Raw genomic sequence first — 27,422 nt, forward strand, 5'->3', positions numbered from 1 at the left:
TAATCCCAGCTACTCAGGAGGCTGAGGCAGGAGAATGGCATGAACCTGGGAGGCGGAGCTTGCAGTGAGCCGAGATAGTGCCACTGCAGTCCAGCCTGGACAAAAGAGCGAGACTCTGTCTCAAAAAAAAAAAAAAAAAAAAAAAGATGTCCAGTAAAGAGACGGAAGCATATGGCTGCTGCTGCTAACAGAGGCCTGGGAAGATGGAGACAAAGAGAGCTCACCTTACGGAACAGCAGCTGAAGGCCTGGGTCCTGGTGGGGTTGATGTGCTCCATCTGAGACTAGCATAGAGCCCAGGAACCAAACTCAAGAGGATGCTGATGTTTGGGCAAGAGGCAGGGAGAGAAAAGGAACCCACAAAAGAAGCTGAGCCGGCTTGATCACCCAGGAGAGTACAGTTTCAACTCTGTCAAATGCTTGGGAGGAGAGGGCCAACAAGGTCAAAAGTGCAGAGGACTTTTGGGGTTGTTTCTGATGACTTTCATAAGAGGAGACAAAACGGAGCTGGGTAAGGGAAGAAGTTCCTGGGCTCTATGCTCATCTCAGATTGAGCGCATTAGCCCCACCAGGGCCCAGTGCTTCAGCTGCCATTCCATAAAGTGACTGTGCCAAGGATGCTGACTGAAGGATAACTACAGATGGATGGGCAAATGGTTGGGGGAAAGTAGATGACAATCATTTCACTAAGAATCTGTCACTGTTCCTCTTAAAACATCTTGTTCACTCTTCTCTGATCTGCTTTCTTAACTTTAATTTTTTAATTTGACCTCATTTGTCCAGCCCTACCCAGACCCCTTCTACAAAGCCCTCAGGATCCCATGGATCACTTCTGTGGTGCATGAGTGCTGTCTTGAGGGCCCCTGGCCACCGGGGCAAAGAGTCTACACGTGCTTGAGAGGTGAGTCAAGTTACACAATAAAATGTCTCCTGGTTTGAACCAACATGAAAGACACAGTCACCTAAGGATAACCTTCAACAAGGAGATGGCTGGCTACTCCGTTGTTTCGAAGGTTGGCTGTTGACAGTGAGGCCTAGAGGAAGCCATCCATGTATGGTCATCAAGGCTGGCCTTGCGGAATGGCCCAGCAGTACTCAGTGTCTCATGATTTGGGGTGGGGCAGCCAGGCAGGAGAGATGACTCAGTCAGTATGCTATGTGTTTAGATTTTCTTTTACGAGGCAACGGTTCTACAGTCAAGCTTTTTGCTTCTGTAAAGAAAGTCCTGTGCTCTGCTCACAGTGCTGGTCTTAATATGAGTAAAAGGAGGCGTATGTGGTGTCAAGTGCCTCAAAAAACACCTGCTGGGGAGCAAAATAATAAAATACAAATGACTCAATTTATCAAACTCTTTTAGTGTGTGCCAGGTTTTCTGCTAAGCTCTTTACATATAGGATCTCTTAATCCTCACAAAGATCCTGCCAGGAAGACACTGTTACTTCCTTCATTTTACCAAGGAGGAAATGAATGAGATACCAAGATGTTAAGTGCTTGACCTTAACAGTAACTTCTCATTGTTACTAAGTGGCAGAAATGAAAGGTGAACTCAGGCAATCAGACTCCACAGCCCACCATCTCACCACTACTATATAGCACCCACTGTTGTACCCTTAGGTCCTCCCTTAATTGGGCTACTCTTTAAAAGGTAGTTACCCTTTAAATGCCTTTTAGAAAGGGTTAATACTGATTTGCACTCAAGTGTTAAGAGGTGACCAATATCCTAGTCTTCCTAGAAGCAAAAGCAGCAAGAGGTCACCTGCCTGGTGGGAGGAAAATGACTTGGAGGAACATGGAAAATGGAAATGGAAAAGCAAGCCAGGGAACAGGGAACCCTCATCTTATGGAACAGCAGCTGAAGCCCTGGGCCCTGATGGGGCTGATGTGCTCAGTCTGAGACAAACATAGAGCCCAGGAAACGAACTCAGGGACAGTAGGGAAGAGGGGCTACCAAAACAAAACTTCCCAACTTCAAAATGTAGCCTAGAGCATCCCTAACCATCCAGGCAGCTAAATCGGCTATGGAAGCAAGGGCGTGCATGGCTCTCTGTGGGTTCACAAAGAACCTTCTCTCATAGCAACCTGCCAAGAGAAGTAGCTGTCAGCCCTGGCAGATGCTCACACTCAGTCGGTCTGGAGGGTGGCACCTACAAGTGTGTTTTAAACGGAGATGTCTTGTGTGAGGCACTGAGGGGAACCCTGCACATTATAGGAGAATAAGAGGACTCCCTGAGCAAGGAGAGGTGGCTGGTGAACATGACCTGAGGCATTGGAGGCTCTGGCCTAGGTCTTGCAGAAGAGAGAGCAGGATGGTGTAGTACCATAGACAACGGCCATGGCTGAGGGCTGCATAGAGACCCAGAAGTAAGAGCATCTTCCTCACAAGGCCTGTGAGTGGCACTGGGAACCACTCACAACCACATTGTACTCCTATGTCCTTTCTCTACTGCCGGAACCTCCACACCACTTGTGAGCCAAGAGCTCCTTTTCCTTTTTTTTTTTTTTGAAACAGGAGTCTTGCTCTGTTGCCCAGGCTGGAGTGCAGTGGCACGATCTCAGCTCACTGCAACTCCACCTCCCAGGTTGAAGTAATTATCCTGCCTCAGCCTCCCAAGTAGCTGGGACCACAGGTGCACGCCACCATGCCCAGCTAATCTTTGTATTTTTAGTAGAGATGGGATTTCACCATGTTGACCAGGCTGGTCTCAAACTCCTGACCTCAAGTGATCCGCCTGCCTCAGCCTCACAAAGTGCTGGGATTAACAGGTGTGAGCCACCATGCCCAGCCCAAGAGTTCCTTTTGAATAATTTATGGTGGGGTGAATCCCCAGGCTTCTGAGCAGGGCTGGAGCCAAAGAAGTATTACAAGAGTTACCCCTGATGGGTAACCCCAGACCTCCCTGCCACTGGTAGGGGCACTTTTGGCAGGGAGACAGGAAGACACTTCTAGAAACATTTCATAAAAACTTACTTTTTACTATCTCTCTGGGGAAAAAATAGCAAATCTGCTAAAAATTCCGTAACTTCTCCAACCAGCATGTTTTTCTTGCCAAACAAGCTTTTCCTGATATTTAAGCACTCTTGAAGTTTCATTTTTGCAAGAGAGGTATTTCCAGCAATGAACCTAAAAATAAAAACACATGTGCGTTTTTTACTGGGCATGTTGGTTATATTCATTGTGCAATCAAACATAATTCTCATAAACATATTGGATTTTATATAAAAAATCTGTCCTGGAAAATATAAAAAAGAGCAATTTATAATAGCAGCGAGGCAAGAGCTTCAAAGTGATTTATAAGAAATTTGTACATCTTTATAAAGAAACTAGAGAGCTGGGTTTGGTGGCTGTTGCCTGTAATCCCAGTTACTCGGGAGGCTGATGCTTGAGTCCAGGAGTTCAAGATTAGCCTGGGCAACATAGCAAGACCCCATCTCTAAAAAAATAATAAATAAATAAATAAGCCAGGCATGGTAGTGCATACCTGTAGTCCCAGCTACTCGGGAGGCTAAGGCAAGAGGATCGCTTGAGCCCCGTTCAGTGAGCTATGATTGCACCACTGCACACAAGCCTGGGTGACAGAGCAAGATCCCTGACTCTTAAAAAAACATTTAAAAACTAGAGCACTATTTTCACCCTCAGCACTACTGACATTTAGGCCGGATAAATCTTTGTTGTGGGGGGCTGCCCTGTGCATTGTGTGATGTTTAGCAGCATCCCTGGCCCCTACATACTAGATGCTAATAATAATCCCCCAAGACATGACAACAAAAATGTCTGCAGGCATTGCCAAAAGTCCCCTAGGTGGGGAAGGGCCCAAAATTGCCCCTGGCTGAGAACCACTAAGCTAGAGAATAAAAACGTTAACCATCAGCATTTCTTAACTAAATCAGTTAGGAAATGGATGAACACGTATAGGTTAAATATCTTAATTGAAAGAATAAAAGCTAGTACAGAAAACAAAAAAAAAAATTTAATACATGTTTACATTAGAACACCTTTGATGTATTTCATGGTAGCTTGATCACGGGGATTGTTATCCAGTAAGTTGGAAATTTCAGTTGCATATTCCAAAATGTGGTTTTCTTTTAAGTATTCTTCAGATGCTGACTTTGCCAGGTTGTTCAAAACTCCGACTGCAGGGAATAAATTGGCAAAGAATATGATGCTTAAGGGTTTTCTTTTTTCCACAAAAGAATTAAGATGTCAATAGGCATGGCATTTAATATCATTTCATCACTGGCAATAGGCAGGATTTTCTTAATAAATCCACTACTGACATATACTGCATGGAGGTTGGTTTTCATGCGACATGTTTGTGTTTGCACAGCAGTTTTAGAGCCAAGGAGCCAAGACAATAGATTGAAACCTAATTCTGAGTTTGTTTGCAAATGAACAGGTCAGAAATAGAGTGAAAATATGGATACAATGAAGCCAAGGTAACTGAGCCCTACAGAAGACAGCCAGTACGGTCCTGCAATAAGACACAATAAAACTATACAGCCTTATAATAAGAAGCACACGAATGAGTCTCACAAACCCAATTAATAAATAAGGGGTTGTACCTAGATATGCACTGCCTTGGGAATGCACTGTCTGCAAAGGCCCCGTAATTTTGTTCCTTTATTGAGAGTTAAATATTTTGACAATAATACAGACTCCTAAAGAGTAGAAAATGGTTTTTAAGCCACACTTTGTTATGGGAAGAGAAAAAAAAATAATTGTTTGGGTTGAATTGAGTTCCCCCAAAATTTGTATGTTGAAGTCCTAACCCCTAGTATCTCAGAATGTGATAATATTTGCAAATAAGGTCCTTGAAGAAGTAAGTTAAAATGAGGTCATTAGAGTGGGCCCTAATCCAATATGATGGGTGTCCTTAGAAGAAAAGGAGATAAGGATGGACACACACACACATACATATGCCGAGAAAAAACTGTGTGAGGACACAGGGAGAAGGCAGTCATCTGCAAGCCAAAGAGAGAGGTCTCAGGAGATAAACAAAACAAAACAAAAAAAACCCTGCTGACACCTTGACCTTGGACTTCTAGCCTCCAGAACTTTGAGAAATGAGTTGCTATTGTTTATGCCACCCAGGCTGCAGTCCACTGATTGTTATGGCAGCTCTAGCAGACTCACAGAATAATGTTCCAAGAAGGTGTTATTAGAGCATTGCTGGCAGCATAGAAGAGCAGATTTAACTCCTTGTGCTATGGAATTCAGGCTTCATTAAGAAGGATTAGCATTAAGCTATCAAGTAGCATCTCTTGCCATCATCAGTAGTGCCTAATTCATTGTCCAGTGCCCACTGTAGGCTTCTCTGTCTTCCTCCACCCAAGGCCTCACGACTTGCACTTGGACACCAGGGCAGGACAGTCACGTAACTGTTCTCTCTGTGTCCACTCTTACCCAACATGTAATCCATTCTCCATGCAGCAGCAAAAGTGATCTCAAGACAGAAATTAGAGGTGTCATCCCCACCCTAAGTCCCTGCAATGGCTTCCCTTTGCATTTAGAATAAAATCTAAATGCCTGCCCGAGGCCCAAGGCCCAAAGCCCAAGACCCTGCACAATCGGGATCCAGCTGCCTCCTGCTCTTTGGTCACTGAGGCTTCCTTCCACTTCTAGGACAGGCCCAGCCCTCTCCCATCTCATGCTCTTCCCTCTACCAGGACTGCCCCCTCTCTCACCACATGTGGCTCCAGTAGTCCACTGGGTCTCAGCTTCACTGTCCCCTCCCCAAAGAGGCATCTTGATCTGCCTTTCACAAATATTCCCCCCACCAACACACACACACACGCCAATGCTCTAGCTCTATTTCTTGTTTGCATTTATGACAGCTTGCAATCATTTCATGGGTTGGCTCACTTATATTTTCTGTAGCACCTCCTTTAGAGGGTAGAGTTGGTGCTCCTGCCTAGACCACTTTTCTGGACTCAGCATAGCACCTGGTGCATGCAGGCACTCGGTAAACAGCTCTTGAGTGTGTGAATGCTGGTCAGGGTGGAATCCTCACTCCCACCTCTTCATCTGCTTGCTCAAGCCATAAGCCCACACCTAACCCTTGTCAGGGGACCAGAACTACAGCATGCTCCTATCAAAGCTGCCACAAATGACTTCCTGGCATCCCATTTCACCAGGCCCCCGCTCCCCTACCCCTGCTGATTTGGTCTCCTTGGAAAATTAACACTTGTATATACCAAGCCATGGTGGCCTGACCCCTTGGAACTCTGCATTTTGGACTCTTCAGCTGCCTCTGGAGGGCCAGGCCCAGCTCCCACATAAGTGGCCCTGATTGCCACTGTGCCATATACGTGGCCCTGATTGCCACCAAGGTCCCAGCATACCTGTGACCAGGCTTGCCTGCATTAGGACAACAACTTGGAAGCTAGACTCTATATACCAAGGATTAGAGCTTCATAAATGTCTAGAAGAAATTCTGTACAACAAGGAGTTGCCCAGACATGCTCTGGTGTCAGACAGCCTAGCTTGGACTCTCAGCTTCAGATTGATAGCTGCAGGAGCTGATGTAGTTTAAGTTATTTAATCTCTCTGACATTCAGCTATACATGCTGTATGAGGTATGTTTGAGGATAAAAGAAATCATCAGCATAAAGCACACAGTAAGCACTCAACAAATGATAACTATCACTACCAAAGTGAACTTGCAGATGAGAACCTTAGAGAGGGTAAGTAGCTTGCCCAAGGCGACCTTTGATCTTCTAGCCATGGGGCAGAATTGCCTGAGGCGACCTTTGATCTTCTAGCCATGGGGCAGATTTCAGAAACAGCTGCAATTCTCTACACTAGTCTTTACTCAACTACCTTTTGCCATGCTATGCTACTCTGTACTTCCTCCTATCAAGAGGTGGACACAGCCTGATGACTTGCTTTGGCCAAATGAATGTGGTGGAAAGAGGCATTGTACCAGTTCTGAGCCTAAGTCTAGGCTTCTGCTCTCCCTCTTGGAATCCTGTGAGCTGCCAAGGGAAGAGGACCAGGCTGTCCTCCTGGAGGATGACGAACACATGGTCCAGCCACCACTGTCATCTCAGCCAGACAACCACCAGACAACTAAGTAAGGTGGGACCAGCCAGCCCCATCAGCCCTGCCAGCTGACCTCAGATGCTTGCCCGGGCCAAGCCCAAATCTGTTGAGCCCACCCTGGACCAGTGGAATCCCCCAGCTGACCTACAGGCTCATGGCAAATATAAACATTGATTTAGGCCACAGAGTTTTGGGATGGTTATGCAACAAAAGCTAATTGATACAGCCATGTAAGTGTGACACATGTCTAGAGACCTCTAGTCTGTAAATGAGTGAGCCAAAATTTCTTAATACCTTAATCCACTAAACATTCTTTGTCTCTGCTATATCAGTGGTATCACAGTGGCCTCAGGCATCAAATACTGGAGAATAAAACATTGGCTGCCATTCATCAATTAGTACCTACTTATGTGCCAGGCACCATTCTCTGTGCTTTCCAGCCTCCTAACGCTTTTAGTCTCACGACAATATGCAATGTGGATGCTATTTTTATCCTTACCTTGTAAACATAAAAACTGTGACCCAGAAAGTTTAAGTAATGTCTCTAAAGGCACACAGAGCTAATAAGTGAAGAAATGGGGTTTAAACCCAGAAAAGCTGGTTTCAGAGTTGAACCATGATGCCCCCACCTTACTGCTTGAAGCTTCCTTCTCTGAAGCTCACCCTAACAGACAATGACATTCTAATAGGGTGGTCCATCAGAATCAGGAACACTTTATGTTCAATCCTCACATACCCAGCAGCCCTCCAAAAACACCAAGTAGACTGGGCACTGTGGCTCACGCCTGTAATCCCAGCACTTTGGGAGGCCAAGGCAGGCAGATCACCTGAGGACAGGAGTTTGAAACCAGCCTGGCCAACATGGCGAAACCCCATCTATACTAAAACTACAAAAATTAGCCGGGCATAGTGGTGGGCGCCGGTAATCCCAGCTACTTGGGAGGCTGAGGCAGGAGAATCTCTTGAACCCAGAAGGCAGAGGTTGCAGTGAGCCAAGATTGCACCACTGCGCTCCAGCCTCGGTGACAGAGCGAGACTCCGTCTCCAAAACTAAACAAAACAAGACAAAAACACCAAGTAAACAAAACACACGCATTCATTTCCTTTTTCTCACAGGTGGGAATAGTCCAGGAGGAGATTGACTCTGTGACACACGAGAGGCTGTTCCCTCTGCATGTGTCCACCATACCTTTCTGCTTCACCAAGTCCTGGCTGTCTTCTAAGTCACTGAGTGAAAGACCCAGCATGCTTGACCACGCTTTCTGGAAATACTGGAACTCTTCCTGAGTCATTGCAGTTTCAAGACACAGTTTTCCAATAGCATTCTGTACTTTGAGAAGCATGTCTGTCATAGACTGGCTCTGTACAAAATGAAAAGGGAACCATCCCTGAGAAAACACAGCATTAGGATACATACAGATACCAGATACCTACCCAACAAAGGCTTATTCATAATGACATTGAAAAAGACTGTATGCTTTACATCATTTCTTAGGAAATTCTAAATATATATATAAGATAATGGTTATGGTAAAAGATGTATTGGGAGGCATTGCAAACCCAGTTAATGTTTGTATTTTTAGTAGAGACAGGGTTTCACTGTGGTTGGCCAGGCTAGTATCGAACTCCTGACCTCAAGTGATACGCCCGCCTCGGCCTCCCAAAGTGCTGGGATTACAGGCATGAGCCACTGCGCCCAGTGGAAATAAAAAGTTTTAAAGAATAACGTGACAATGTCTTGCATATGTTAAAGATTTCAGAGGAGGTGGTATCCAGAATTCAAATGAACAGCTGTGAACGCTGCTTGAATTCAAATGTGACCAGAGAGCAGCTAACTTTATGTTTGACACATTTGTGCACAGAGACTTGAATTTAAATTCCCCTTACTGGTCTAGCATATTTATTTCAGGATGTAGGGGCCAAGGAAAAACTTATCCTTTACCCTCTGAAGTTTCGCCGAAAAAATCAACTGACAAAAGGCAGATTAATAGGAGAAATGGCATACACATTTGTTAGCACGCACAGGGGGGAATTACAGAATACAAACATTTTTATACCCTACCTCTTAGGAGAAGGGAGATGGGGAAGTAAAGATAATTTTAGGGGGTATAGTAAATTATTTTTAGGGGAATTCAATGACCCAACGCACCACCATGCCCAGTTAATTTTTGTACTTTTAGTAGAGATGGGGTTTCACCATGTTGGCCAGGCTGGTCTTGAACTCCTGACCTCAAGTGATCCATCCACCTCAGCCTCCCTAAGTGCTGGGATTACAGGCATAAGCCACCACACCCAGCCCCAGAGATCACTTTTTAATAAACATATCACCTAAATCAGGGTTTCCCAACCTGGGCACCACTGGCATTTTGGGCAGGATAACCCTGCACTGTGAGGAACTATGCTCTATGGGATGTTCAGCAGCACCTCTGGCCTACCCACTGGATGCCAGTAGCAACTCTCTCCCAAGCTATGACAACCAAAAATGTCTCCAGGCTTGCCAAATGTTCCCTGGGGACCAAAATTGTACCCTAGTTGAAAACCGCTGGATTAAATTTTAAAATGACCTTATCTGAAGAGGTACAGTACAGTACAGAATGCATATATCACAAATAACAAGATCTTTTCCCTCAAGAATGTTAGTTTGCTATAACAAGCGACGACCACCCAAAAAGAATGTCAGGTACGTAACAATGCATTCTCAGAACAGATTTCTGTTGTTAAGTGATTTATGACTGTATTTACATAGCATTAATATTATTTACTAGCTCTTAAGACAGTTTGTAATTATATATTGATTTGAATAATCATTGGACTAATGTCTTATTAATAGTTATTTCTCCCAAATGACTGTGAGCTGCCTGAGGGGAGAAATCATGTTTGATTCTTGCTATTGTATCCCTGGAGCTGGGTTATGTATGATGAAGCCTCTATAAATATTTTGATCTCCATTTACACAGCATTAGAGTGGTTCAGTTACCACTTCAAAAGCAAAGTAATGATAAAAATGAAATATGCCAAACTTGATTTATATTAAAAATAACCTGTTAGAAACCAAAAACAAAAATGTCAGGCACATATTTCAAAGAAGTTGTTATTGCCCAAAATAGTCATAAAACCTCTTTTGGAAGTGCCTTCGGAACCTAAAAACATTCTTTTAATAGTCTTCATGGTGGCTAGTCCCAAAGAACTGCTGCAAAAATATTTTGAAGATAGAATCATAAGATTGATGCCTCCAGAAGGAGCACTCTGAAGTGGGAAGTTCTCTTAAAAGCTTAAATCAAACTCCCTTATATTTCCCACCTAGGCCTCATTTGCTTCATTACACAAAGACAGTAATAACAAAATAGCTACCATACTTAAGATCTTGCTGTGTGTCAGACATTATGCGAAGTGCTTTATGCACCTTCTTACTTGGCCGTGTTAACAGTCCCTTGAGATAGATATTAGAATCCTCAAAAATGAGAACTCACCAGAGCGCAGGTTAAAATTCCTACCAAGATCACACAAGCAGAAAGTGGCAAAACTAGGATTGAAATCTGGGTCAGTCTGAAAACAGCCCATGCTCTATTCACAATTGCATGCCACCTTCTAAGGGCATGGAGGAACCTGTCAGTTCAAATTGATTTATAGATTCACTTCTAATAGTTATTAAGCACCCACAGGCTATAATATGCCATGGAGGAACACAAATTGGTAAACAAACATGGTCTCTGCCATGAAAGGACTTTCATTGCTGAGTCTTTTAAGTCTCTTTACTAGAAAGAACTCCTTCTAGAAAGACGTATGTTGATGGCGACGAGGGCAGTGTTTTATGAAAGTTTAAAGGTCTTTGTTTTAAAATAAAAACAGCTGTGTCTTGAGTTAGACTACCCTAAACCCACAAATTCTACTAAAATCAGTGAAAGTTAATACTTAAAAAAAAAAATAGCAGTTAGGCCAGGAGTGGTGACTCACACCTATAATCCTAGCACTTTGGAAGGCCAAGATGGGAGGATCGCTTGAGTTCAGAAGTTTGAGACCAGCCTAAGCAACGTAGCAAAATCCTGTCTCTACAAAAAAATTAAAAAACTAGCCAGGTGTGGTAGGGCACCCCTGTGGTCCCAGCTACTTGGGAGACTGAGGTGGGATGATTGATTAAGCCAGGAAGGTTGAGGCTGTAGTGAGCCATGATCACATCACTGCACTCCAGCCTGGATGACAGAGCAAGACCCTGTCCCCCCAAAAAATAAACTTACATTAAATAAAATAGTCATTAAATGTCATCATAAGCACATGGTTGTTATGAGTTATGTTATGTTATGTTATGTTATGAGTTATGTTATGAGTCATGCTTTCATTGTAGTCAACAAAGCCAAACGTTCATATTTCAGAAAAAGCAAATCAATATAGGGCCAAGACATCAATCAACCTTCTCCAATATCTCTTTTTTTTTTTAGATGGAGTCTTGCTTTGTCGCCAGGCTGGAGTGCAGTGGAGCGATCTCAGCTCACTGCAACCTCCGCCTCCCAGGTTCAGGTTCAAGCGATTCTCCTTGCTTCAGCCTCCCGAGTAACTGGAACTACAGGCACGCACCACCATGCCCAGCTAATTTTTGTATTTTTAGTAGAGATGGGGTTTCACCATGTTGGCCAGGATGGTCTCAATCTCTTGACCTCATGATCCGCCTACCTTGGCCCCCCAAAATGTTCGGATTACAAGCGTGAGCCACCGTGCCTGGCCTCCCAACATCTTTATGAAACTTATAACCAAGTCTTTGGCTAGTCTTTTATTAATTCATTTCAATCTACCACTGTATTTCCATTTTTGCTTCATGAACATTTTTTTTCCAAAGTGTCACCTATCAGTACTCATTCATTCTATAATGATTCCTATCTACTTATTGTTTGTTGTCATTAATGTGTAGTTGGGGCATGGGTTAAAATCATAGCTTCCTCACTGGTGAACAAAATGGATTCCTCTATTGCATTAAATTACTTTTACATGAACAAAGGTAAATAATATCTGAAAATATCTAACACAAAAGGAATAAAGTTTGAAGGATTTAAAATATACTCTCAGTTTACCTATACTAACATGTCCTCAACACTCAAGAACAACTCTTCTGCTTCATTGGTCTTGCCCATAAACTTCAAAAAACTCCCAATAAGGAACATTAATCGATATTTGTCAGGGACAGTAAGTTCAATAAGCCTGCATTGCAGCACTAGAATGGAAAGAAAAGTAAATAATCTCACAGCATATTTGGAAAAGAACAAAGAATACCCATTGCTTAATCTTAATATTGATATAGAATTTAAATGCCTTAGCATTCAGGTTCTCTCTCAAGGGTTCAGCACTTTGCTTGTATTAAGATTTACATATAATGCCAAACAGTTTATACTATGACATGAAAAATAACTAATAATCTTTGTATGTAAATGTTGAAAACTAGTCAAAAAAGAGTATTTATAGCTCAATCCATGCATTGCTCTAATTTGTATTTTGGGGTGATTTTCAGATAAGAAGAAAAAGATATTTAAATTTCTTACACCATTCTGCCCTCTGTTACAACTATCTTGAACTGCTGGCTTTAACCGAAAGAAAATCCTAAAAGAACAAAATAAGGAGACATACAGTGTGTGTGTGTGTGTGTGTAGTTATACCTTATACACATATGAAAACAGAATTTTTTTAACTTAAAGACCCAATTAAATGCATGGTGCTGCAAAGCTTCATTTTTAGAATTTCCTTTTCCATATGTTCCAGTATCTAAATGTCTACATTTGTTCATTTGTTAAAATTGTGGCATTTAATATGTTTGACATAAATATATTCTTTGCTCCTCATCCGTTCCTTTGCTCACGTTGAAGTCACCTCAGCCTTGACTATCCTCCTGCTTTCTTTCCGCCTGTTTTTCCATGGATCACATTCCACAACCCTCAGTTTTGTAGGGAGGCTGGAGCTATGGTGCTTCAAGTCAAAAAGCAAAAACTAAAACACAGACAAGGGAGACAGAATGCTGAGAGCCAGAGTCCAAGATGTTTGTGCGAAGTGGCTATTCAAGCAATGGGGCCTGGGGTGGGAATGAGAACTTAGAGGAAGAAGCAAGAGACAGGGAGCCTCAGAGTCAGGAGGAGCTGCTTGGAGCAGGCAAACAAGGATGCCTGGACAAACAGTGCAGGGATGGGCTCCTGCCCAGGGTGAGGCTTCTGCACATCCAGGAGGACTTTGCTTCCAGATTCCTGACAACGGCTCAGGTTGAAACGGATGGTGTCCATCACTGTATTTAATACTCAATTCAACAATCTCCTTTGCCTTAAGAAACCCTTATTCATAAACCCTTCCTCCTACCCTACCACATGCTCACATTCACTGACTTAGCACCAATGTAGAGTCTGAGAAGACAAACATAATTTTTCTCATTATAAAACTAAATATATATATTATAGAAAACTCAGAAAATATAGAAAACTGTAATTAAGAAATTTAAAAACCTATAATTGCATCAAAGATAATCTTTGTTAAGATATTGCTGTATGACTTCTAATCTTTTGTGTGTACCATATAACACACACACACACACACATATACACCTTTTTAAAATTAAAATTGGAATCATCCTACTCCTAATGTGGATGTGCTAGATACTGGATATATATCAAACATAATACAATCAATCATTTCTGCTCTCATGGAACTTAAAATCTATCAAAAACATGATGTGAACAATTTTCCATATCCTTAAATATTCTTTGAAAGCATACATATTTAAGACCAGATTTTGTTTCATTTACAGATTATCATTAGTCAATTTTTCACTATTATAAGATGCTATCTAATGAGAATTATTCACAGAAATGTTTGTAAACACCCCTGATTATTTCCTTAGAACAATTTTTAGAAATTGAAAATCACAGTAGATTCATATTTTTAAGGCTTTGATATATATTGCCAAATTACTCCCCAGAAAGATTGTCCCAATATAAATTCTTACCTGTATCATGTAAAAGTACCTATTTTCTCACATCTTTACAAATATTATTATTGTTTATAAAAATCCTTGCAAAAAAATAATTGCCAGTTTGGTACCTGAAAATATAGCATCCTACTGTTGTTGGGGTTTTTGTTTGTTTGTTTTTTGGAGACAGAGTCTCACTCTGTTGCCCAGGCTGGAGTGCAGTGGCACAATCTCAGCTCATTGCAACCTCCACCTCCCAGGTTCAAGCAATTCTCCTGCCTCAACATCCTGAGTAGCTGGGACTACTGGTGCACACCGCCATGCCCAGCTAATTTTTTGTATTTTAGTAGAGATGGAGTTTCACCATGTTGCTCAGGCTGGTCTCGAACTCCTGAGCTCAGGGAATCCGCCCACCTGGGCCTCCAAAAGTGCTAGGATTACAGACGTGAGCCACTGCGCCCGGCCCGTACTGTTGTTTTAATTTGCATTTATTTGGTTACTAGTGAAACAGAATATTTTAACATATTTATTAACAATTTATACTGTTTTTCATCGACTCTAACATGCCTCAATTGCAAGATGCATCCTTACTTCAGAAATGTTTAGTTTGAGAAAGTATGCATCTTAGAACCAATAGAATCTGCTATTTCTTCTTTAGTGAATTCATTTCTTCAGCAATCATTTCCTGAGCACCATGGGCACTTGTCAAGGCAGAGTCCTGGGGGGAGTAGACAAAGGAGGAGTCCAAGCAGGCCCAGGCCCTGCCTTTTGGGCTGTCAAAATAATAAGGAAGACAGACCATCTCATAATCATACAAGTAGATACAAAATTAAAACTATGAAAATAATCCTGAATGAGATGGTAATATGAACTGGGGAAGGTTTCTCCAGAAAAGTGACAATTCAACTGAGCATTAAAGAAAGAACAGAGGCCGGGCGCGGTGGCTCACGCTTGTAATCCCAGCACTTTGGGAGGCCGAGGCGGGCGGATCACGAGGTCAGGAGATCGAGACCATGGTGAAACCCTGTCTCTACTAAATGTATAAAAAAAAAATAAGCCGGGCGCGGTGGCGGGCGCCTGTAGTCCCAGCTACTCGGAGAGGCTGAGGCAGGAGAATGGCGTGAACCCGGGAGGCGGAGCTTGCAGTGAGCCGAGACTGCGCCACTGCACTCCAGCCTGGGCGACAGAGCAAGACTCCGTCTCAAAAAAAAAAAAAAAAAAAAAAAAGAAAGAACAGAAGGTTTTGAAGCAAAATGGTGAAGGAGAATGTGGGAAATTCTGGGCAGAGAGAACAGCATGTCCAAAGGCTCTAGGGCAGGAAAAAGTGTGGAGTCTAGAAAATTGAAAGGAGGAGACTGAAGAGTAGAGACGACAAGGGCATTTGATTCAAGGGAAGGATAGAGATATAGAAAGATGCCAGTCAGCACCCACCCCATGCCCAGTGCTGCTCCAGACACAGGAGACATGGCGATAAACCTGAGAGGAAGGGTCCTCCTCTCAAGGACCTGATTGCCAGTGGCTGGAAGGCCTACAGGCAGGGAAGGAGGAGCAGATATATTTTTTTTTAAGTAAAGAAGACAATGTCAGGTAGCAGTAAAAGTTACACAAAAAATTAAAATACATTAGCATGATCAAGAATGGTTAAATGTAACATTATATTGAGGAAGCCACTGTGAGAAAGTCATGCTTCAGCTCAGATCTGAATAACCAGAAAAAACTCGTGCTACAAATATCAATAACACAAAGAGCATTTTTGGCAGAAGCAACAGTGGGTGCCAAGGCCCAAAGGGAAATGTACTTGAAGGACAAAAAGAAGGCCAGTGTGGCTGGCATCTAGAGGTCAAGAGGAAGAATCGTAAAAGGTGATGTTACCCAGGCATGCAGGGGCCAAGTTATATAAGGTATTGTAGGTCAGGCTGAGAAGTTAAATTGTATCATAAGCACAACTGCAGTCCATTGGAGTGGCCTTAATCTGGGAAGTGACATGATCTGGTCTATATTCTTAAGACCTAATTCTGGCTATTGTACAGAAAATACACTTTACAGGAACAAAAACTAAAGTAGGAAGACCAGTAAGTAGGCTGTTACAATAGGCCAGGTGAGAGATAATAATAGTGGCATGGGCTCACTAGAGTGATGCCAGTGAAAGGGATATCCCTTCTCACCACTCCTATTTAGTATCATACTAGGAGTCCTACCTAGTGCAATAAGACAAGAAAAGGAAACAAAAGGTATACATAGTGAGAAGGAAGAAATAAAACTGTCTTTGTTCACAAATGCTGTAATTGTTTATGTAGAAAATCCCAAAGAATCAACAACTCCTTGAAATAACAAGTAATTTATAGTAGGGTTGCAAGATTCAAGGTTAACATACAAGTCAATTGCTTTCCAATACACCAGCAATAAACACTGGAATTAGAAATTAAAAACACAATGCCATTTGTAATAGCACCAAAAGAAAATAAAATGGGTATAAATCTAACAAATTTAGAATCTATATGCAGAAAACCACAAAACTCTAATGAAAGAAGCCAAAGAAGATCTAAAGAAATGAATAAGTATTCCACGGTGATGGACTGAACACTTAATATTGTTAAGATGACAATTCTGCACTTGACCTATAGATTCAATGCACTGCCAATCAAAATCTCAGCAAGCTATTATGTAAATACTGACAAATTAATTCTAATGTCTATAAGAAAAGGCAAAAGACCCCTCATGGCTATGTTAGCTCCCTAGGACTGCTATAAGAAATTACCACAAACAGGGTGGCTTAAAATAGCAGATTATTCTCTTACAGTTCTGGAGGCTAGAAGTCCAAAACCAAGGTATTAGCAAAGCCATGCTCTCTCTGAAGGCTTCAGGGAAGAATCCTTCCTTGCCTCTCTCCAGCTTCTGGTGACTCTGTGAAATCCTTGGTGTTCCTTGGCTTGTAGATGCATTACTCCAATCTCCACCCTTGTCTTAATGTGGTGCTCTCTTCTCTGTGTGCCTCTGTCCAAAATTCTCTCTCTTATAAGGACTCTAGTCATTGGATTAGGGACCATCATAACCCAGTGTGATTTAATCTTAACTTGATTAGATCTGAAAATACCCTATTTCCAAATAAGGTTAGATTCCAAATAAGGTTAAATAAGGAGGTTAGGAATTGAATATATCTTTTTTGGAAGACACAACTCTATCCACTACAATAGTCAGCATGGTACTGAAAAAGAATAAAATTAAAACATGACTACTATCCAACCTCAAAACTTACTACATAGCTACACTAACAAAGATAGCATGGTATTAGTGTAAAAAATAGATACATCAACCAATGGAACAGAATAGAGAGCCCAGAAATAAAGCCACACACATACCACCATCTGATCTTCGACAAAGTTGATGAAAACATGTAATGGGAAAAGGATTCCCTAGTCAATAAATGGTGCTGGGATAACTGACTAGCCATATGCAGAAGATTGAAACTGGACCCCTTCCGGAAAACATATACAAAAATCAACTCAAGATAGATTAAAGACTTAAATGTAAAACCTAAAAGTATAAAAGCCCTAGAAGAAAACCTAGGAAATACCATTCTGGACATAGGCTCTGGCAAAGATTTCATGATGAAGACACCAAAAGCAATTGTAATAAAAACAAAAATTGACAGTGGGAACTAGTTAAACTAAAGATCTCTTACGCAGCAAAAGAAACTATCAACAGAATAAAGAGACAACATACAGAATAAGAGGAAATATTTGCAAACTCTGCATCTGACAAAGGTCCAATATCCAGAATCTATAAGGCACTTACACAAATTAACAAGCAAAAAACAAACAACCCCATTAAAATGTGGGCAAAGGATCGGAACAGACAATTTCCAAAAGAAGACATACATGCAGCCAACAAACATATGAAAAAATGCTCATCATCACTAATCACTAGAGAAATGCAAATCAAAACTACAATGAGATATCACAGTCAGAATGGCTATAAAAGTCAAAAAGTAACAGATGGTGGCAAGGTTGCAGAGAAAAGGGAAGGCTCATACATTGCTGGTGGGAGTGTATATTAGTTCAGCCATTGTGGAAAGCAGTTTGGCAATTTCTCAAAGAACTTAGAATTACCATTTGACCCAGCAATCCCATTATTGAGTATATCCCAAAGGAATATAAATCATTCTACATAAAGACACATGCACGCATATGTTCACTGCAGCACTATTCACAATAGCAAAGACATGAAATCAACCTAAATGCTCATCAATGGTAGGCTAGATAAAGAAAATATGGGTCTGGACACAGTGGCTCATCCCTGTAATCCCAGCACTTTGGGAGGCTGAGGCAAATGGGTCACTTGAGGTCAGGAATTCGAGACCACCCTGGCCAACATGGCAAAACCCCATCTGTACTAAAAATACAAAAATTAGCTGAGTGTGGTGGTGCACACCTATAGTCCCAGCTGCTCAGGAGGCTGAGGCATGAGAATCACTTGAACCCAGGAGGGGAAGATTCCAGTGAGCCAAGATCACGCCACTGCACTCCAACCTGGGCAACAGAGCAAGACGCGGTCTCAAAAAGAAAAAGAAAATATGCTATATATACAATTTGGAATATAATGCAGCCATAAAAAAGGAACAAGATCGGCCGGGCGTGGTGGCTCATGCTTGTAATCCCAGCACTTTGGGAGGCTGAGGCATGCAGATCACAAGGTCAGGAGATCGAGACCACGGTGAAACCCCGTCTCTACTAAAAATACAAAAAAAAAATTAGCCGGGCGTGGTGGCGGGCACCTGTAGTCCCAGCTACTCGGAGAGGCTGAGGCAGGAGAATGGTGTGAACCCGGGAGGTGGAGCTTGCAGTGAGCCGAGATCGCGTCACTGCACTCCAGCCTGGGCGACAGAGCGAGACTCCATCTCAAAAAAAAAAAAAAAAAAGGAACAAGATCATGTCCTTTGCAGGAACATGGAGGGAAGTGGAGTTCATTATGCTAAGCGAACTAATGCAGGAACAGAAAACCAAATACTGCATGTTCTCACTTATAAGTGGGAGCTAAACACTGAGTACACATGCACACAATGGATGCACACACAATGAACAACAGACACTGGGGCCTACTGAAGTGTGGGAGGAGGGCGAAGATCAAAAAACTACCTATTAAATACTATGCTTATTACCTGGGGCATGAAATAATCTGTACATCAAACCCCATGACATGCAATTTACCTATATAACAAACTGCGCATGTACCTCTGAACTTAAAGTTTATTTTAAAATGGTAAAAAGATTTGAACAGACAATTCACCAAAAAAGATATACAGGTAGCAAGTAAGTATACGTAAAGATGCCCAACATCATTTGTTACTAGGCAATTGCATATTAAACCAGTAATGAGATACCACTATACACCTATTAGAATGGCCCAAATCCAAAAAACTGACAAAACCAAATGCCAATGAGGATGCAGAGTAACAGGAACTCTCATTCATTCCTGGTGAAAATGTAAAATTTTGCAGCCATTGTGAAAGACAATTTGACAGTTTCTTACAAAACTAAGTATATTCTTACCATATGATCCAGCAATTGTACTCCCAGATATTTACCCAATTGATTTGAAAGCTTGTGGCCACACAAAAACTTGCATGTAAATGTTTATAGCAGGTTTATTCATAATCACCAATAACTGAAATTATCCAAAATGTCCTTCAACAAGTGAATGAATAAACAAAACTGTGGTAAATCCATACAATGGAATATTATTCAACAATAAAAATAAATGAAGTCTAAACCACGAAAAGACACAGAGGAACCTTAAATGCATATTAGTAATCTTCACAACTGTATGTGGCTTCCCTGATGATAGCTTAGAGAAGGACAGTGGTGGCAGAGATGGAGAAGTGAACAACTTTGAAAAACAGGAAGTAAAGAATGTCAGGGCTCATTGATGAAATAGATTTGGAGATGAGGTAAAGGAGAGGAAGGTGACTAGGATGACTCCAAGGTGGGAATTTCAGAGACAGTTCCTGGGAAAGAACCTGCTTTTGGAAGGATGTTCACAAGTTCAGTCTTAGATATGTTAGGTCTAAGATGTTTTTGAGACCATATCCAAGTGCAGACTTACGTAGGCAGTGGGATACATAGGCATCATGTCTCTGAGCACCTCCATCGCTTGCTTGCACATGCCATATCTGCTTCTAGTCTGTCTCTTCTTGTCTTTGACACAGTCCAGAAATGCAACTTCAGCTAGAATTGGATTTTCTTCACCTTGATGTGGCCCAGGGCTCCCGCCAAAAACAAGAGTATCATGCCACAGGAAGTCTATAAAAACTGCTTCCTTCCTTCCTTCCTTCCTTCCTTCCTTCCTTCCTTCCTTCCTTCCTTCCTTCCTTTCTTTCTTTCTTTCTTTCTTTCCCTCTCTGGCCCAGGCTTCTTTCTTTCTTTCTTTCTTTCCCTCTCTGGCCCAGGCTACAATCTACTCGGCTTGCTGCTGCCCGCGCCGCGGACTGCCTGGGACTGCCGGCGCCCGCCACCGCTGCCTGTCTTTTCTCCTTTGGATGCAGGCACGCATTCGCCATCTTGGCCACGCTGGTCGCCAGCTCCTGACGCCGAGTGCTCTGCCCGCCTCAGCCTCCCGAGGTACTGGGACTACAGACGGAGTCTCGCTCACCCAGTGCTCGGTGTTGCCCGGGCTGGAGGGCGGTGGCGTGGTCTGGCCTCGCGGCAGCCTCTACCCCCCGGCCGCCTGCCTTGGCCTGCCAGGGTGCTGGGATTGCAGCCCCTGCCCGGCCGCCGCCCCATCTGGAAGGTGGGGAGCGCCTCTGCCCGGCCGCCCCGTCTGGGAGGTGAGGAGCGCCTCTGCCCGGCCGCCCCGTCTGGGAGGTGAGGAGCGCCTCTGCCCGGCCGCCCCGTCTGGGAGGTGAGGAGCGCCTCTGCCCGGCCGCCCCGTCTGGGAGGTGAGGAGCGCCTCTGCCCGGCCACCCACCGTCTGGGAAGTGAGGAGCGCCTCTGCCCGGCCACCCACCGTCTGGGAAGTGAGGAGCGCCTCTGCCCGGCCACCCACCGTCTGGGAAGTGAGGAACCCCTCTGCCCGGCCACCCACCGTCTGGGAAGTGAGGAGCGCCTCTGCCCGGCCACCCACCGTCTGGGAAGTGAGGAGCGCCTCTGCCCGGCCACCCACGGTCTGGGAAGTGAGGAGCGCCTCTGCCCGGCCACCCACCGTCTGGGAAGTGAGGAGCGCCTCTGCCCGGCCGCCCCGTCTGGGAAGTGAGGAGCGCCTCTGCCCGGCCGCCCCGTCTGGGAAGTGAGGAGCGCCTCTGCCCGGCCGCCCCGTCTGGGAAGTGAGGAGCGCCTCTGCCCGGCCACCCACCGTCTGGGAAGTGAGGAGCGCCTCTGCCCGGCCACGCATCGTCTGGGAAGTGAGGAGCGCCTCTGCCCGGCCGCCCTGTCCGGGAAGAAGTGAGGAGCGCCTCTGCCCGGCCGCCCCGTCCGGGAAGAAGTGAGGAGCGCCTCTGCCCGGCCGCCCCGCCCGGGAAGAAGTGAGGAGCGCCTCTGCCCGGCCGCCCCGTCCGGGAAGAAGTGAGGAGCGCCTCTGCCCGGCCGCCTCGTCCGGGAAGAAGTGAGGAGCGCCTCTGCCCGGCCGCCCCCGTCCGGGAAGAAGTGAGAAGCGCCTCTGCCCGGCCACCCATCGTCTGGGAAGTGAGGAGCGCCTCTGCCCGGCCACCCACCGTCTGGGAAGTGAGGAGCGCCTCTGCCCGGCCGCCCCGTCTGGGAAGTGAGGAGCGCCTCTGCCCGGCCGCCCCGTCTGGGAAGTGAGGAGTGCCTCTACCCGGCCGCTCCGTCTGGGAAGTGAGCAGCGCCTCTGCCCGGCCGCCCCGTCTGGGAAGTGAGGAGCGCCTCTGCCCGGCCACCCACCGTCTGGGAAGTGAGGAGCGCCTCTGCCCGGCCACCCACCGTCTGGGAAGTGAGGAGCGCCTCTGCCCGGCCACCCACCGTCTGGGAAGTGAGGAACCCCTCTGCCCGGCCACCCACCGTCTGGGAAGTGAGGAGCGCCTCTGCCCGGCCACCCACCGTCTGGGAAGTGAGGAGCGCCTCTGCCCGGCCACCCATGGTCTGGGAAGTGAGGAGCGCCTCTGCCCGGCCACCCACCGTCTGGGAAGTGAGGAGCGCCTCTGCCCGGCCGCCCCGTCTGGGAAGTGAGGAGCGCCTCTGCCCGGCCGCCCCGTCTGGGAAGTGAGGAGCGCCTCTGCCCGGCCACCCACCGTCTGGGAAGTGAGGAGCGCCTCTGCCCGGCCACCCATCGTCTGGGAAGTGAGGAGCGCCTCTGCCCGGCCGCCCCGCCCGGGAAGAAGTGAGGAGCGCCTCTGCCCGGCCGCCCCGCCCGGGAAGAAGTGAGGAGCGCCTCTGCCCGGCCGCCCCGTCCGGGAAGAAGTGAGGAGCGCCTCTGCCCGGCCGCCTCGTCCGGGAAGAAGTGAGGAGCGCCTCTGCCCGGCCGCCCCCGTCCGGGAAGAAGTGAGAAGCGCCTCTGCCCGGCCACCCACCGTCTGGGAAGTGAGGAGCGCCTCTGCCCGGCCGCCCCGTCTGGGAAGTGAGGAGCGCCTCTGCCCGGCCGCCCCGTCTGGGAAGTGAGGAGTGCCTCTACCCGGCCGCTCCGTCTGGGAAGTGAGCAGCGCCTCTGCCCGGCCGCCCCGTCTGGGAAGTGAGGAGCGCCTCTGCCCGGCCACCCACCGTCTGGGAAGTGAGGAGCGCCTCTGCCCGGCCACCCACCGTCTGGGAAGTGAGGAGCGCCTCTGCCCGGCCACCCACCGTCTGGGAAGTGAGGAACCCCTCTGCCCGGCCACCCACCGTCTGGGAAGTGAGGAGCGCCTCTGCCCGGCCACCCACCATCTGGGAAGTGAGGAGCGCCTCTGCCCGGCCACCCATGGTCTGGGAAGTGAGGAGCGCCTCTGCCCGGCCACCCACCGTCTGGGAAGTGAGGAGCGCCTCTGCCCGGCCGCCCCGTCTGGGAAGTGAGGAGCGCCTCTGCCCGGCCGCCCCGTCTGGGAAGTGAGGAGCGCCTCTGCCCGGCCACCCACCGTCTGGGAAGTGAGGAGCGCCTCTGCCCGGTCACCCATCGTCTGGGAAGTGAGGAGCGCCTCTGCCCGGCCGCCCCGCCCGGGAAGAAGTGAGGAGCGCCTCTGCCCGGCCGCCCCGCCCGGGAAGAAGTGAGGAGCGCCTCTGCCCGGCCGCCCCGTCCGGGAAGAAGTGAGGAGCGCCTCTGCCCGGCCGCCTCGTCTGGGAAGTGAGGAGCGCCTCTGCCCGGCCACCCACCGTCTGGGAAGTGAGGAGCGCCTCTGCCCGGCCGCCCCGTCTGGGAAGTGAGGAGCGCCTCTGCCCGGCCGCCCCGTCTGGGAAGTGAGGAGTGCCTCTACCCGGCCGCCCCGTCTGGGAAGTGAGCAGCGCCTCTGCCCGGCTGCCCCGTCTGGGAAGTGAGGAGCGCCTCTGCCCGGCCACCCACTGTCTGGGAAGTGAGGAGCGCCTCTGCCCGGCCACCCACCGTCTGGGAAGTGAGGAGCGCCTCTGCCCGGCCACCCACCGTCTGGGAAGTGAGGAGTGCCTCTGCCCGGCCACCCACCGTCTGGGAAGTGAGGAGCCCCTCTGCCCGGCCACCCACCGTCTGGGAAGTGAGGAGCGCCTCTGCCCGGCCAGCCACCGTCTGGGAAGTGAGGAGCGCCTCTGCCCGGCCACCCACCGTCTGGGAAGTGAGGAGCGCCTCTGCCCGGCCACCCGTCTGGGAAGTGAGGAGTGCCTCCGCCCGGCCGCCCCGTCCGGGAAGAAGTGAGGAGCGCCTCTGCCCGGCCGCCCCGCCCGGGAAGAAGTGAGGAGCGCCTCTGCCCGGCCGCCTCGTCCGGGAAGAAGTGAGGAGCGCCTCTGCCCGGGCGCCCCGTCCGGGAAGAAGTGAGGAGCGCCTCTGCCCGGCCGCCCCATCCGGGAAGAAGTGAGGAGCGCCTCTGCCCGGCCACCCATCGTCTGGGAAGTGAGGAGCGCCTCTGCCCGGCCACCCACCGTCTGGGAAGTGAGGAGCGCCTCTGCCCGGCCGCCCCGTCTGGGAAGTGAGGAGTGCCCCTACCCGGCCGCCCCGTCTGGGAAGTGAGCAGCGCCTCTGCCCGGCCGCCCCGTCCGGGAAGAAGTGAGGAGCGCCTCTGCCCGGCCGCCCCGTCCGGGAGGAAGTGAGGAGCGCCTCTGCCCGGCCGCCCCGTCCGGGAAGAAGTGAGGAGCGCCTCTGCCCGGGCGCCCCGTCCGGGAAGAAGTGAGGAGCGCCTCTGCCCGGCCGCCCCGTCCGGGAAGAAGTGAGGAGCGCCTCTGCCCGGCCGCCCCGACCGGGAAGAAGTGAGGAGCGCCTCTGCCCGGCCGCCCCGTCCGGGAAGAAGTGAGGAGCGCCTCTGCCCGGCCGCCCCGTCTGGGAAGTGAGGAGCGCCTCTGCCCGGCCGCCCCGTCCGGGAAGAAATGAGGAGCGCCTCTGCCCGGGCGCCCCGTCCGGGAAGAAGTGAGGAGCGCCTCTGCCCGGCCGCCCCGCCCGGGAAGAAGTGAGGAGCGCCTCTGCCCGGCCGCCCCGCCCGGGAAGAAGTGAGGAGCGCCTCTGCCCGGCCGCCCCGTCCGGGAAGAAGTGAGGAGCGCCTCTGCCCGGCCGCCTCGTCCGGGAAGAAGTGAGGAGCGCCTCTGCCCGGCCGCCCCCGTCCGGGAAGAAGTGAGAAGCGCCTCTGCCCGGCCACCCATCGTCTGGGAAGTGAGGAGCGCCTCTGCCCGGCCACCCACCGTCTGGGAAGTGAGGAGCGCCTCTGCCCGGCCGCCCCGTCTGGGAAGTGAGGAGCGCCTCTGCCCGGCCGCCCCGTCTGGGAAGTGAGGAGTGCCTCTACCCGGCCGCCCCGTCTGGGAAGTGAGCAGCGCCTCTGCCCGGCCGCCCCGTCTGGGAAGTGAGGAGCGCCTCTGCCCGGCCACCCACCGTCTGGGAAGTGAGGAGCGCCTCTGCCCGGCCACCCACCGTCTGGGAAGTGAGGAGCGCCTCTGCCCGGCCACCCACCGTCTGGGAAGTGAGGAGTGCCTCTGCCCGGCCACCCACCGTCTGGGAAGTGAGGAGCCCCTCTGCCCGGCCACCCACCGTCTGGGAAGTGAGGAGCGCCTCTGCCCGGCCAGCCACCGTCTGGGAAGTGAGGAGCGCCTCTGCCCGGCCACCCACCGTCTGGGAAGTGAGGAGCGCCTCTGCCCGGCCACCCGTCTGGGAAGTGAGGAGTGCCTCCGCCCGGCCGCCCCGTCCGGGAAGAAGTGAGGAGCGCCTCTGCCCGGCCGCCCCGCCCGGGAAGAAGTGAGGAGCGCCTCTGCCCGGCCGCCTCGTCCGGGAAGAAGTGAGGAGCGCCTCTGCCCGGGCGCCCCGTCCGGGAAGAAGTGAGGAGCGCCTCTGCCCGGCCGCCCCATCCGGGAAGAAGTGAGGAGCGCCTCTGCCCGGCCACCCATCGTCTGGGAAGTGAGGAGCGCCTCTGCCCGGCCACCCACCGTCTGGGAAGTGAGGAGCGCCTCTGCCCGGCCGCCCCGTCTGGGAAGTGAGGAGTGCCCCTACCCGGCCGCCCCGTCTGGGAAGTGAGCAGCGCCTCTGCCCGGCCGCCCCGTCCGGGAAGAAGTGAGGAGCGCCTCTGCCCGGCCGCCCCGTCCGGGAGGAAGTGAGGAGCGCCTCTGCCCGGCCGCCCCGTCCGGGAAGAAGTGAGGAGCGCCTCTGCCCGGGCGCCCCATCCGGGAAGAAGTGAGGAGCGCCTCTGCCCGGCCGCCCCGTCCGGGAAGAAGTGAGGAGCGCCTCTGCCCGGCCGCCCCGTCTGGGAAGTGAGGAGCGCCTCTGCCCGGCCGCCCCGTCCGGGAAGAAATGAGGAGCACCTCTGCCCGGGCGCCCCATCCGGGAAGAAGTGAGGAGCGCCTCTGCACAGCCACCCATCGTCTGGGAAGTGAGGAGCGCCTCTGCCCGGCCACCCACCGTCTGGGAAGTGAGGAGCGCCTCTGCCCGGCCGCCCCGTCCGGGAAGAAGTGAGGAGCGCCTCTGCCCGGCCGCCCCGTCCGGGAAGAAGTGAGGAGCGCCTCTGCCCGGCCGCCCCGTCCGGGAAGAAGTGAGGAGCGCCTCTGCCCGGCCGCCCCGTCTGGGAGGTGAGGAGCGCCTCTGCCCGGCCACCCATCGTCTGGGAGGTGAGGAGCGCCTCTGCCAGGCCACCCATCGTCTGGGAGGTGAGGAGCGCCTCTGCCCGGCCACCCATCATCTGGAAAGTGAGGAGCGCCTCTGCCCGGCTGCCCCATCTGGGAAGTGAGGAGTGCCTCTGCCCGGACACCCATCGTCTGGGAGATGAGGAGCGCCTCTGCCCGGCCGCCCATCGTCTGGGAAGTGAGGAGCGCCTCTGCCCGGCCACCCATCGTCTGGGAAGTGAGGAGCGCCTCTGCCCGGCCACCCATCGTCTGGGAAGTGAGGAGCGCCTCTGCCCGGCCACCTATCGTCTGGGAAGAAGTGAGGAGCGTCTCTGCCCGGCCACCTATCGTCTGGGAAGAAGTGAGGAGCGTCTCTGCCTGGCCGCCCCGTCTGGGAAGTGAGGAGCCCCTCTGCCCGGCCGCCCCGTGTCTGGGTAGAAGTGAGGAGCTCCTCTGCCTGGCCGCTCCGTCTGGGAGGTCTACCACGGAGACCAGAAGCAATGTGGGGGCTGGACGTGGTGGCTCACGCCTGTGGTCCCGGCACTCTAGGGGGCGAGGCGGGTTGATCACTTCGGACTAGGAGTTCGAGACCAGTCTGGCCAACTTGGCGAAACATGAAGAATACAACAGACAAACCAACCAACCAACTCAATGACAACAAAACAGGTCTACCCTGGAGTCATACTCTAATTTTTTCTATTTTCCTCCCTTTCTGATCCTTTATCCCACTTTCTTTTTCTTCCTCTTCCTTCTCCCTCTTCTTTGTCAAATAGAGGATTGAGTTATTATCACTGATCCATATAAAGTCCCTCTCTCATTTATTTTAACTCCCACCCCCATTTCTATTCCCCGACTTCCCATGTGCAACCTTCCTAATATGTTTGATACGCATCTTTTTGTTTGTATGTATTTTTAGAAAATGTTTATTGTTTTTGTATGCAAAAAAAATTAATAAAAAAAAATAATAATAATAATAATAATAATAATAATAAAAACTGACCCAAGCCTAGAAGCTGTCCTCTAGGCTCAAAGCCCTCTCTACCGGTCATCAATCAGAGATGCAGCTTCCCTAGATGAGTGCCGCAAGGAAGGACAAACCTAGGCACCAAGTAGACTGGGCAAGAAGCACCCAAGGAGATTAAGTTCAAGACTCCAAACTGCACATAATTTCCCACCAACCTGTTAGGTTTGTCATTCTCACACCACCAGAGGGAGTCAAACTTCAAGGTCCAGAGGGAAGAACTAGGAGAGAGGTGTGCACTCCATCCCCC

At 49.0% G+C, this 27,422-nt stretch overlaps 1 protein-coding gene across 1 annotated transcript in view; it reads right to left on the reverse strand.

Annotated features, from left to right (window-relative positions):
* Positions 1–27,422, reverse strand: part of LOC129460312 (putative tetratricopeptide repeat protein 41) — a 91,488-nt gene that overhangs the window by 14,944 nt on the left and 49,122 nt on the right. Inside the window, 4 exon segments of the mRNA XM_055237936.2 lie at positions 2,968–3,120; positions 3,983–4,130; positions 8,228–8,399; positions 12,102–12,241. Of these exon segments, the coding sequence (XP_055093911.1) occupies positions 2,968–3,120; positions 3,983–4,130; positions 8,228–8,399; positions 12,102–12,241 (613 nt within the window).

Source organism: Symphalangus syndactylus, chromosome 13 (genome assembly GCF_028878055.3).
Source record: "Symphalangus syndactylus isolate Jambi chromosome 13, NHGRI_mSymSyn1-v2.1_pri, whole genome shotgun sequence".
Taxonomy (NCBI): Eukaryota; Metazoa; Chordata; class Mammalia; order Primates; family Hylobatidae; genus Symphalangus; species Symphalangus syndactylus.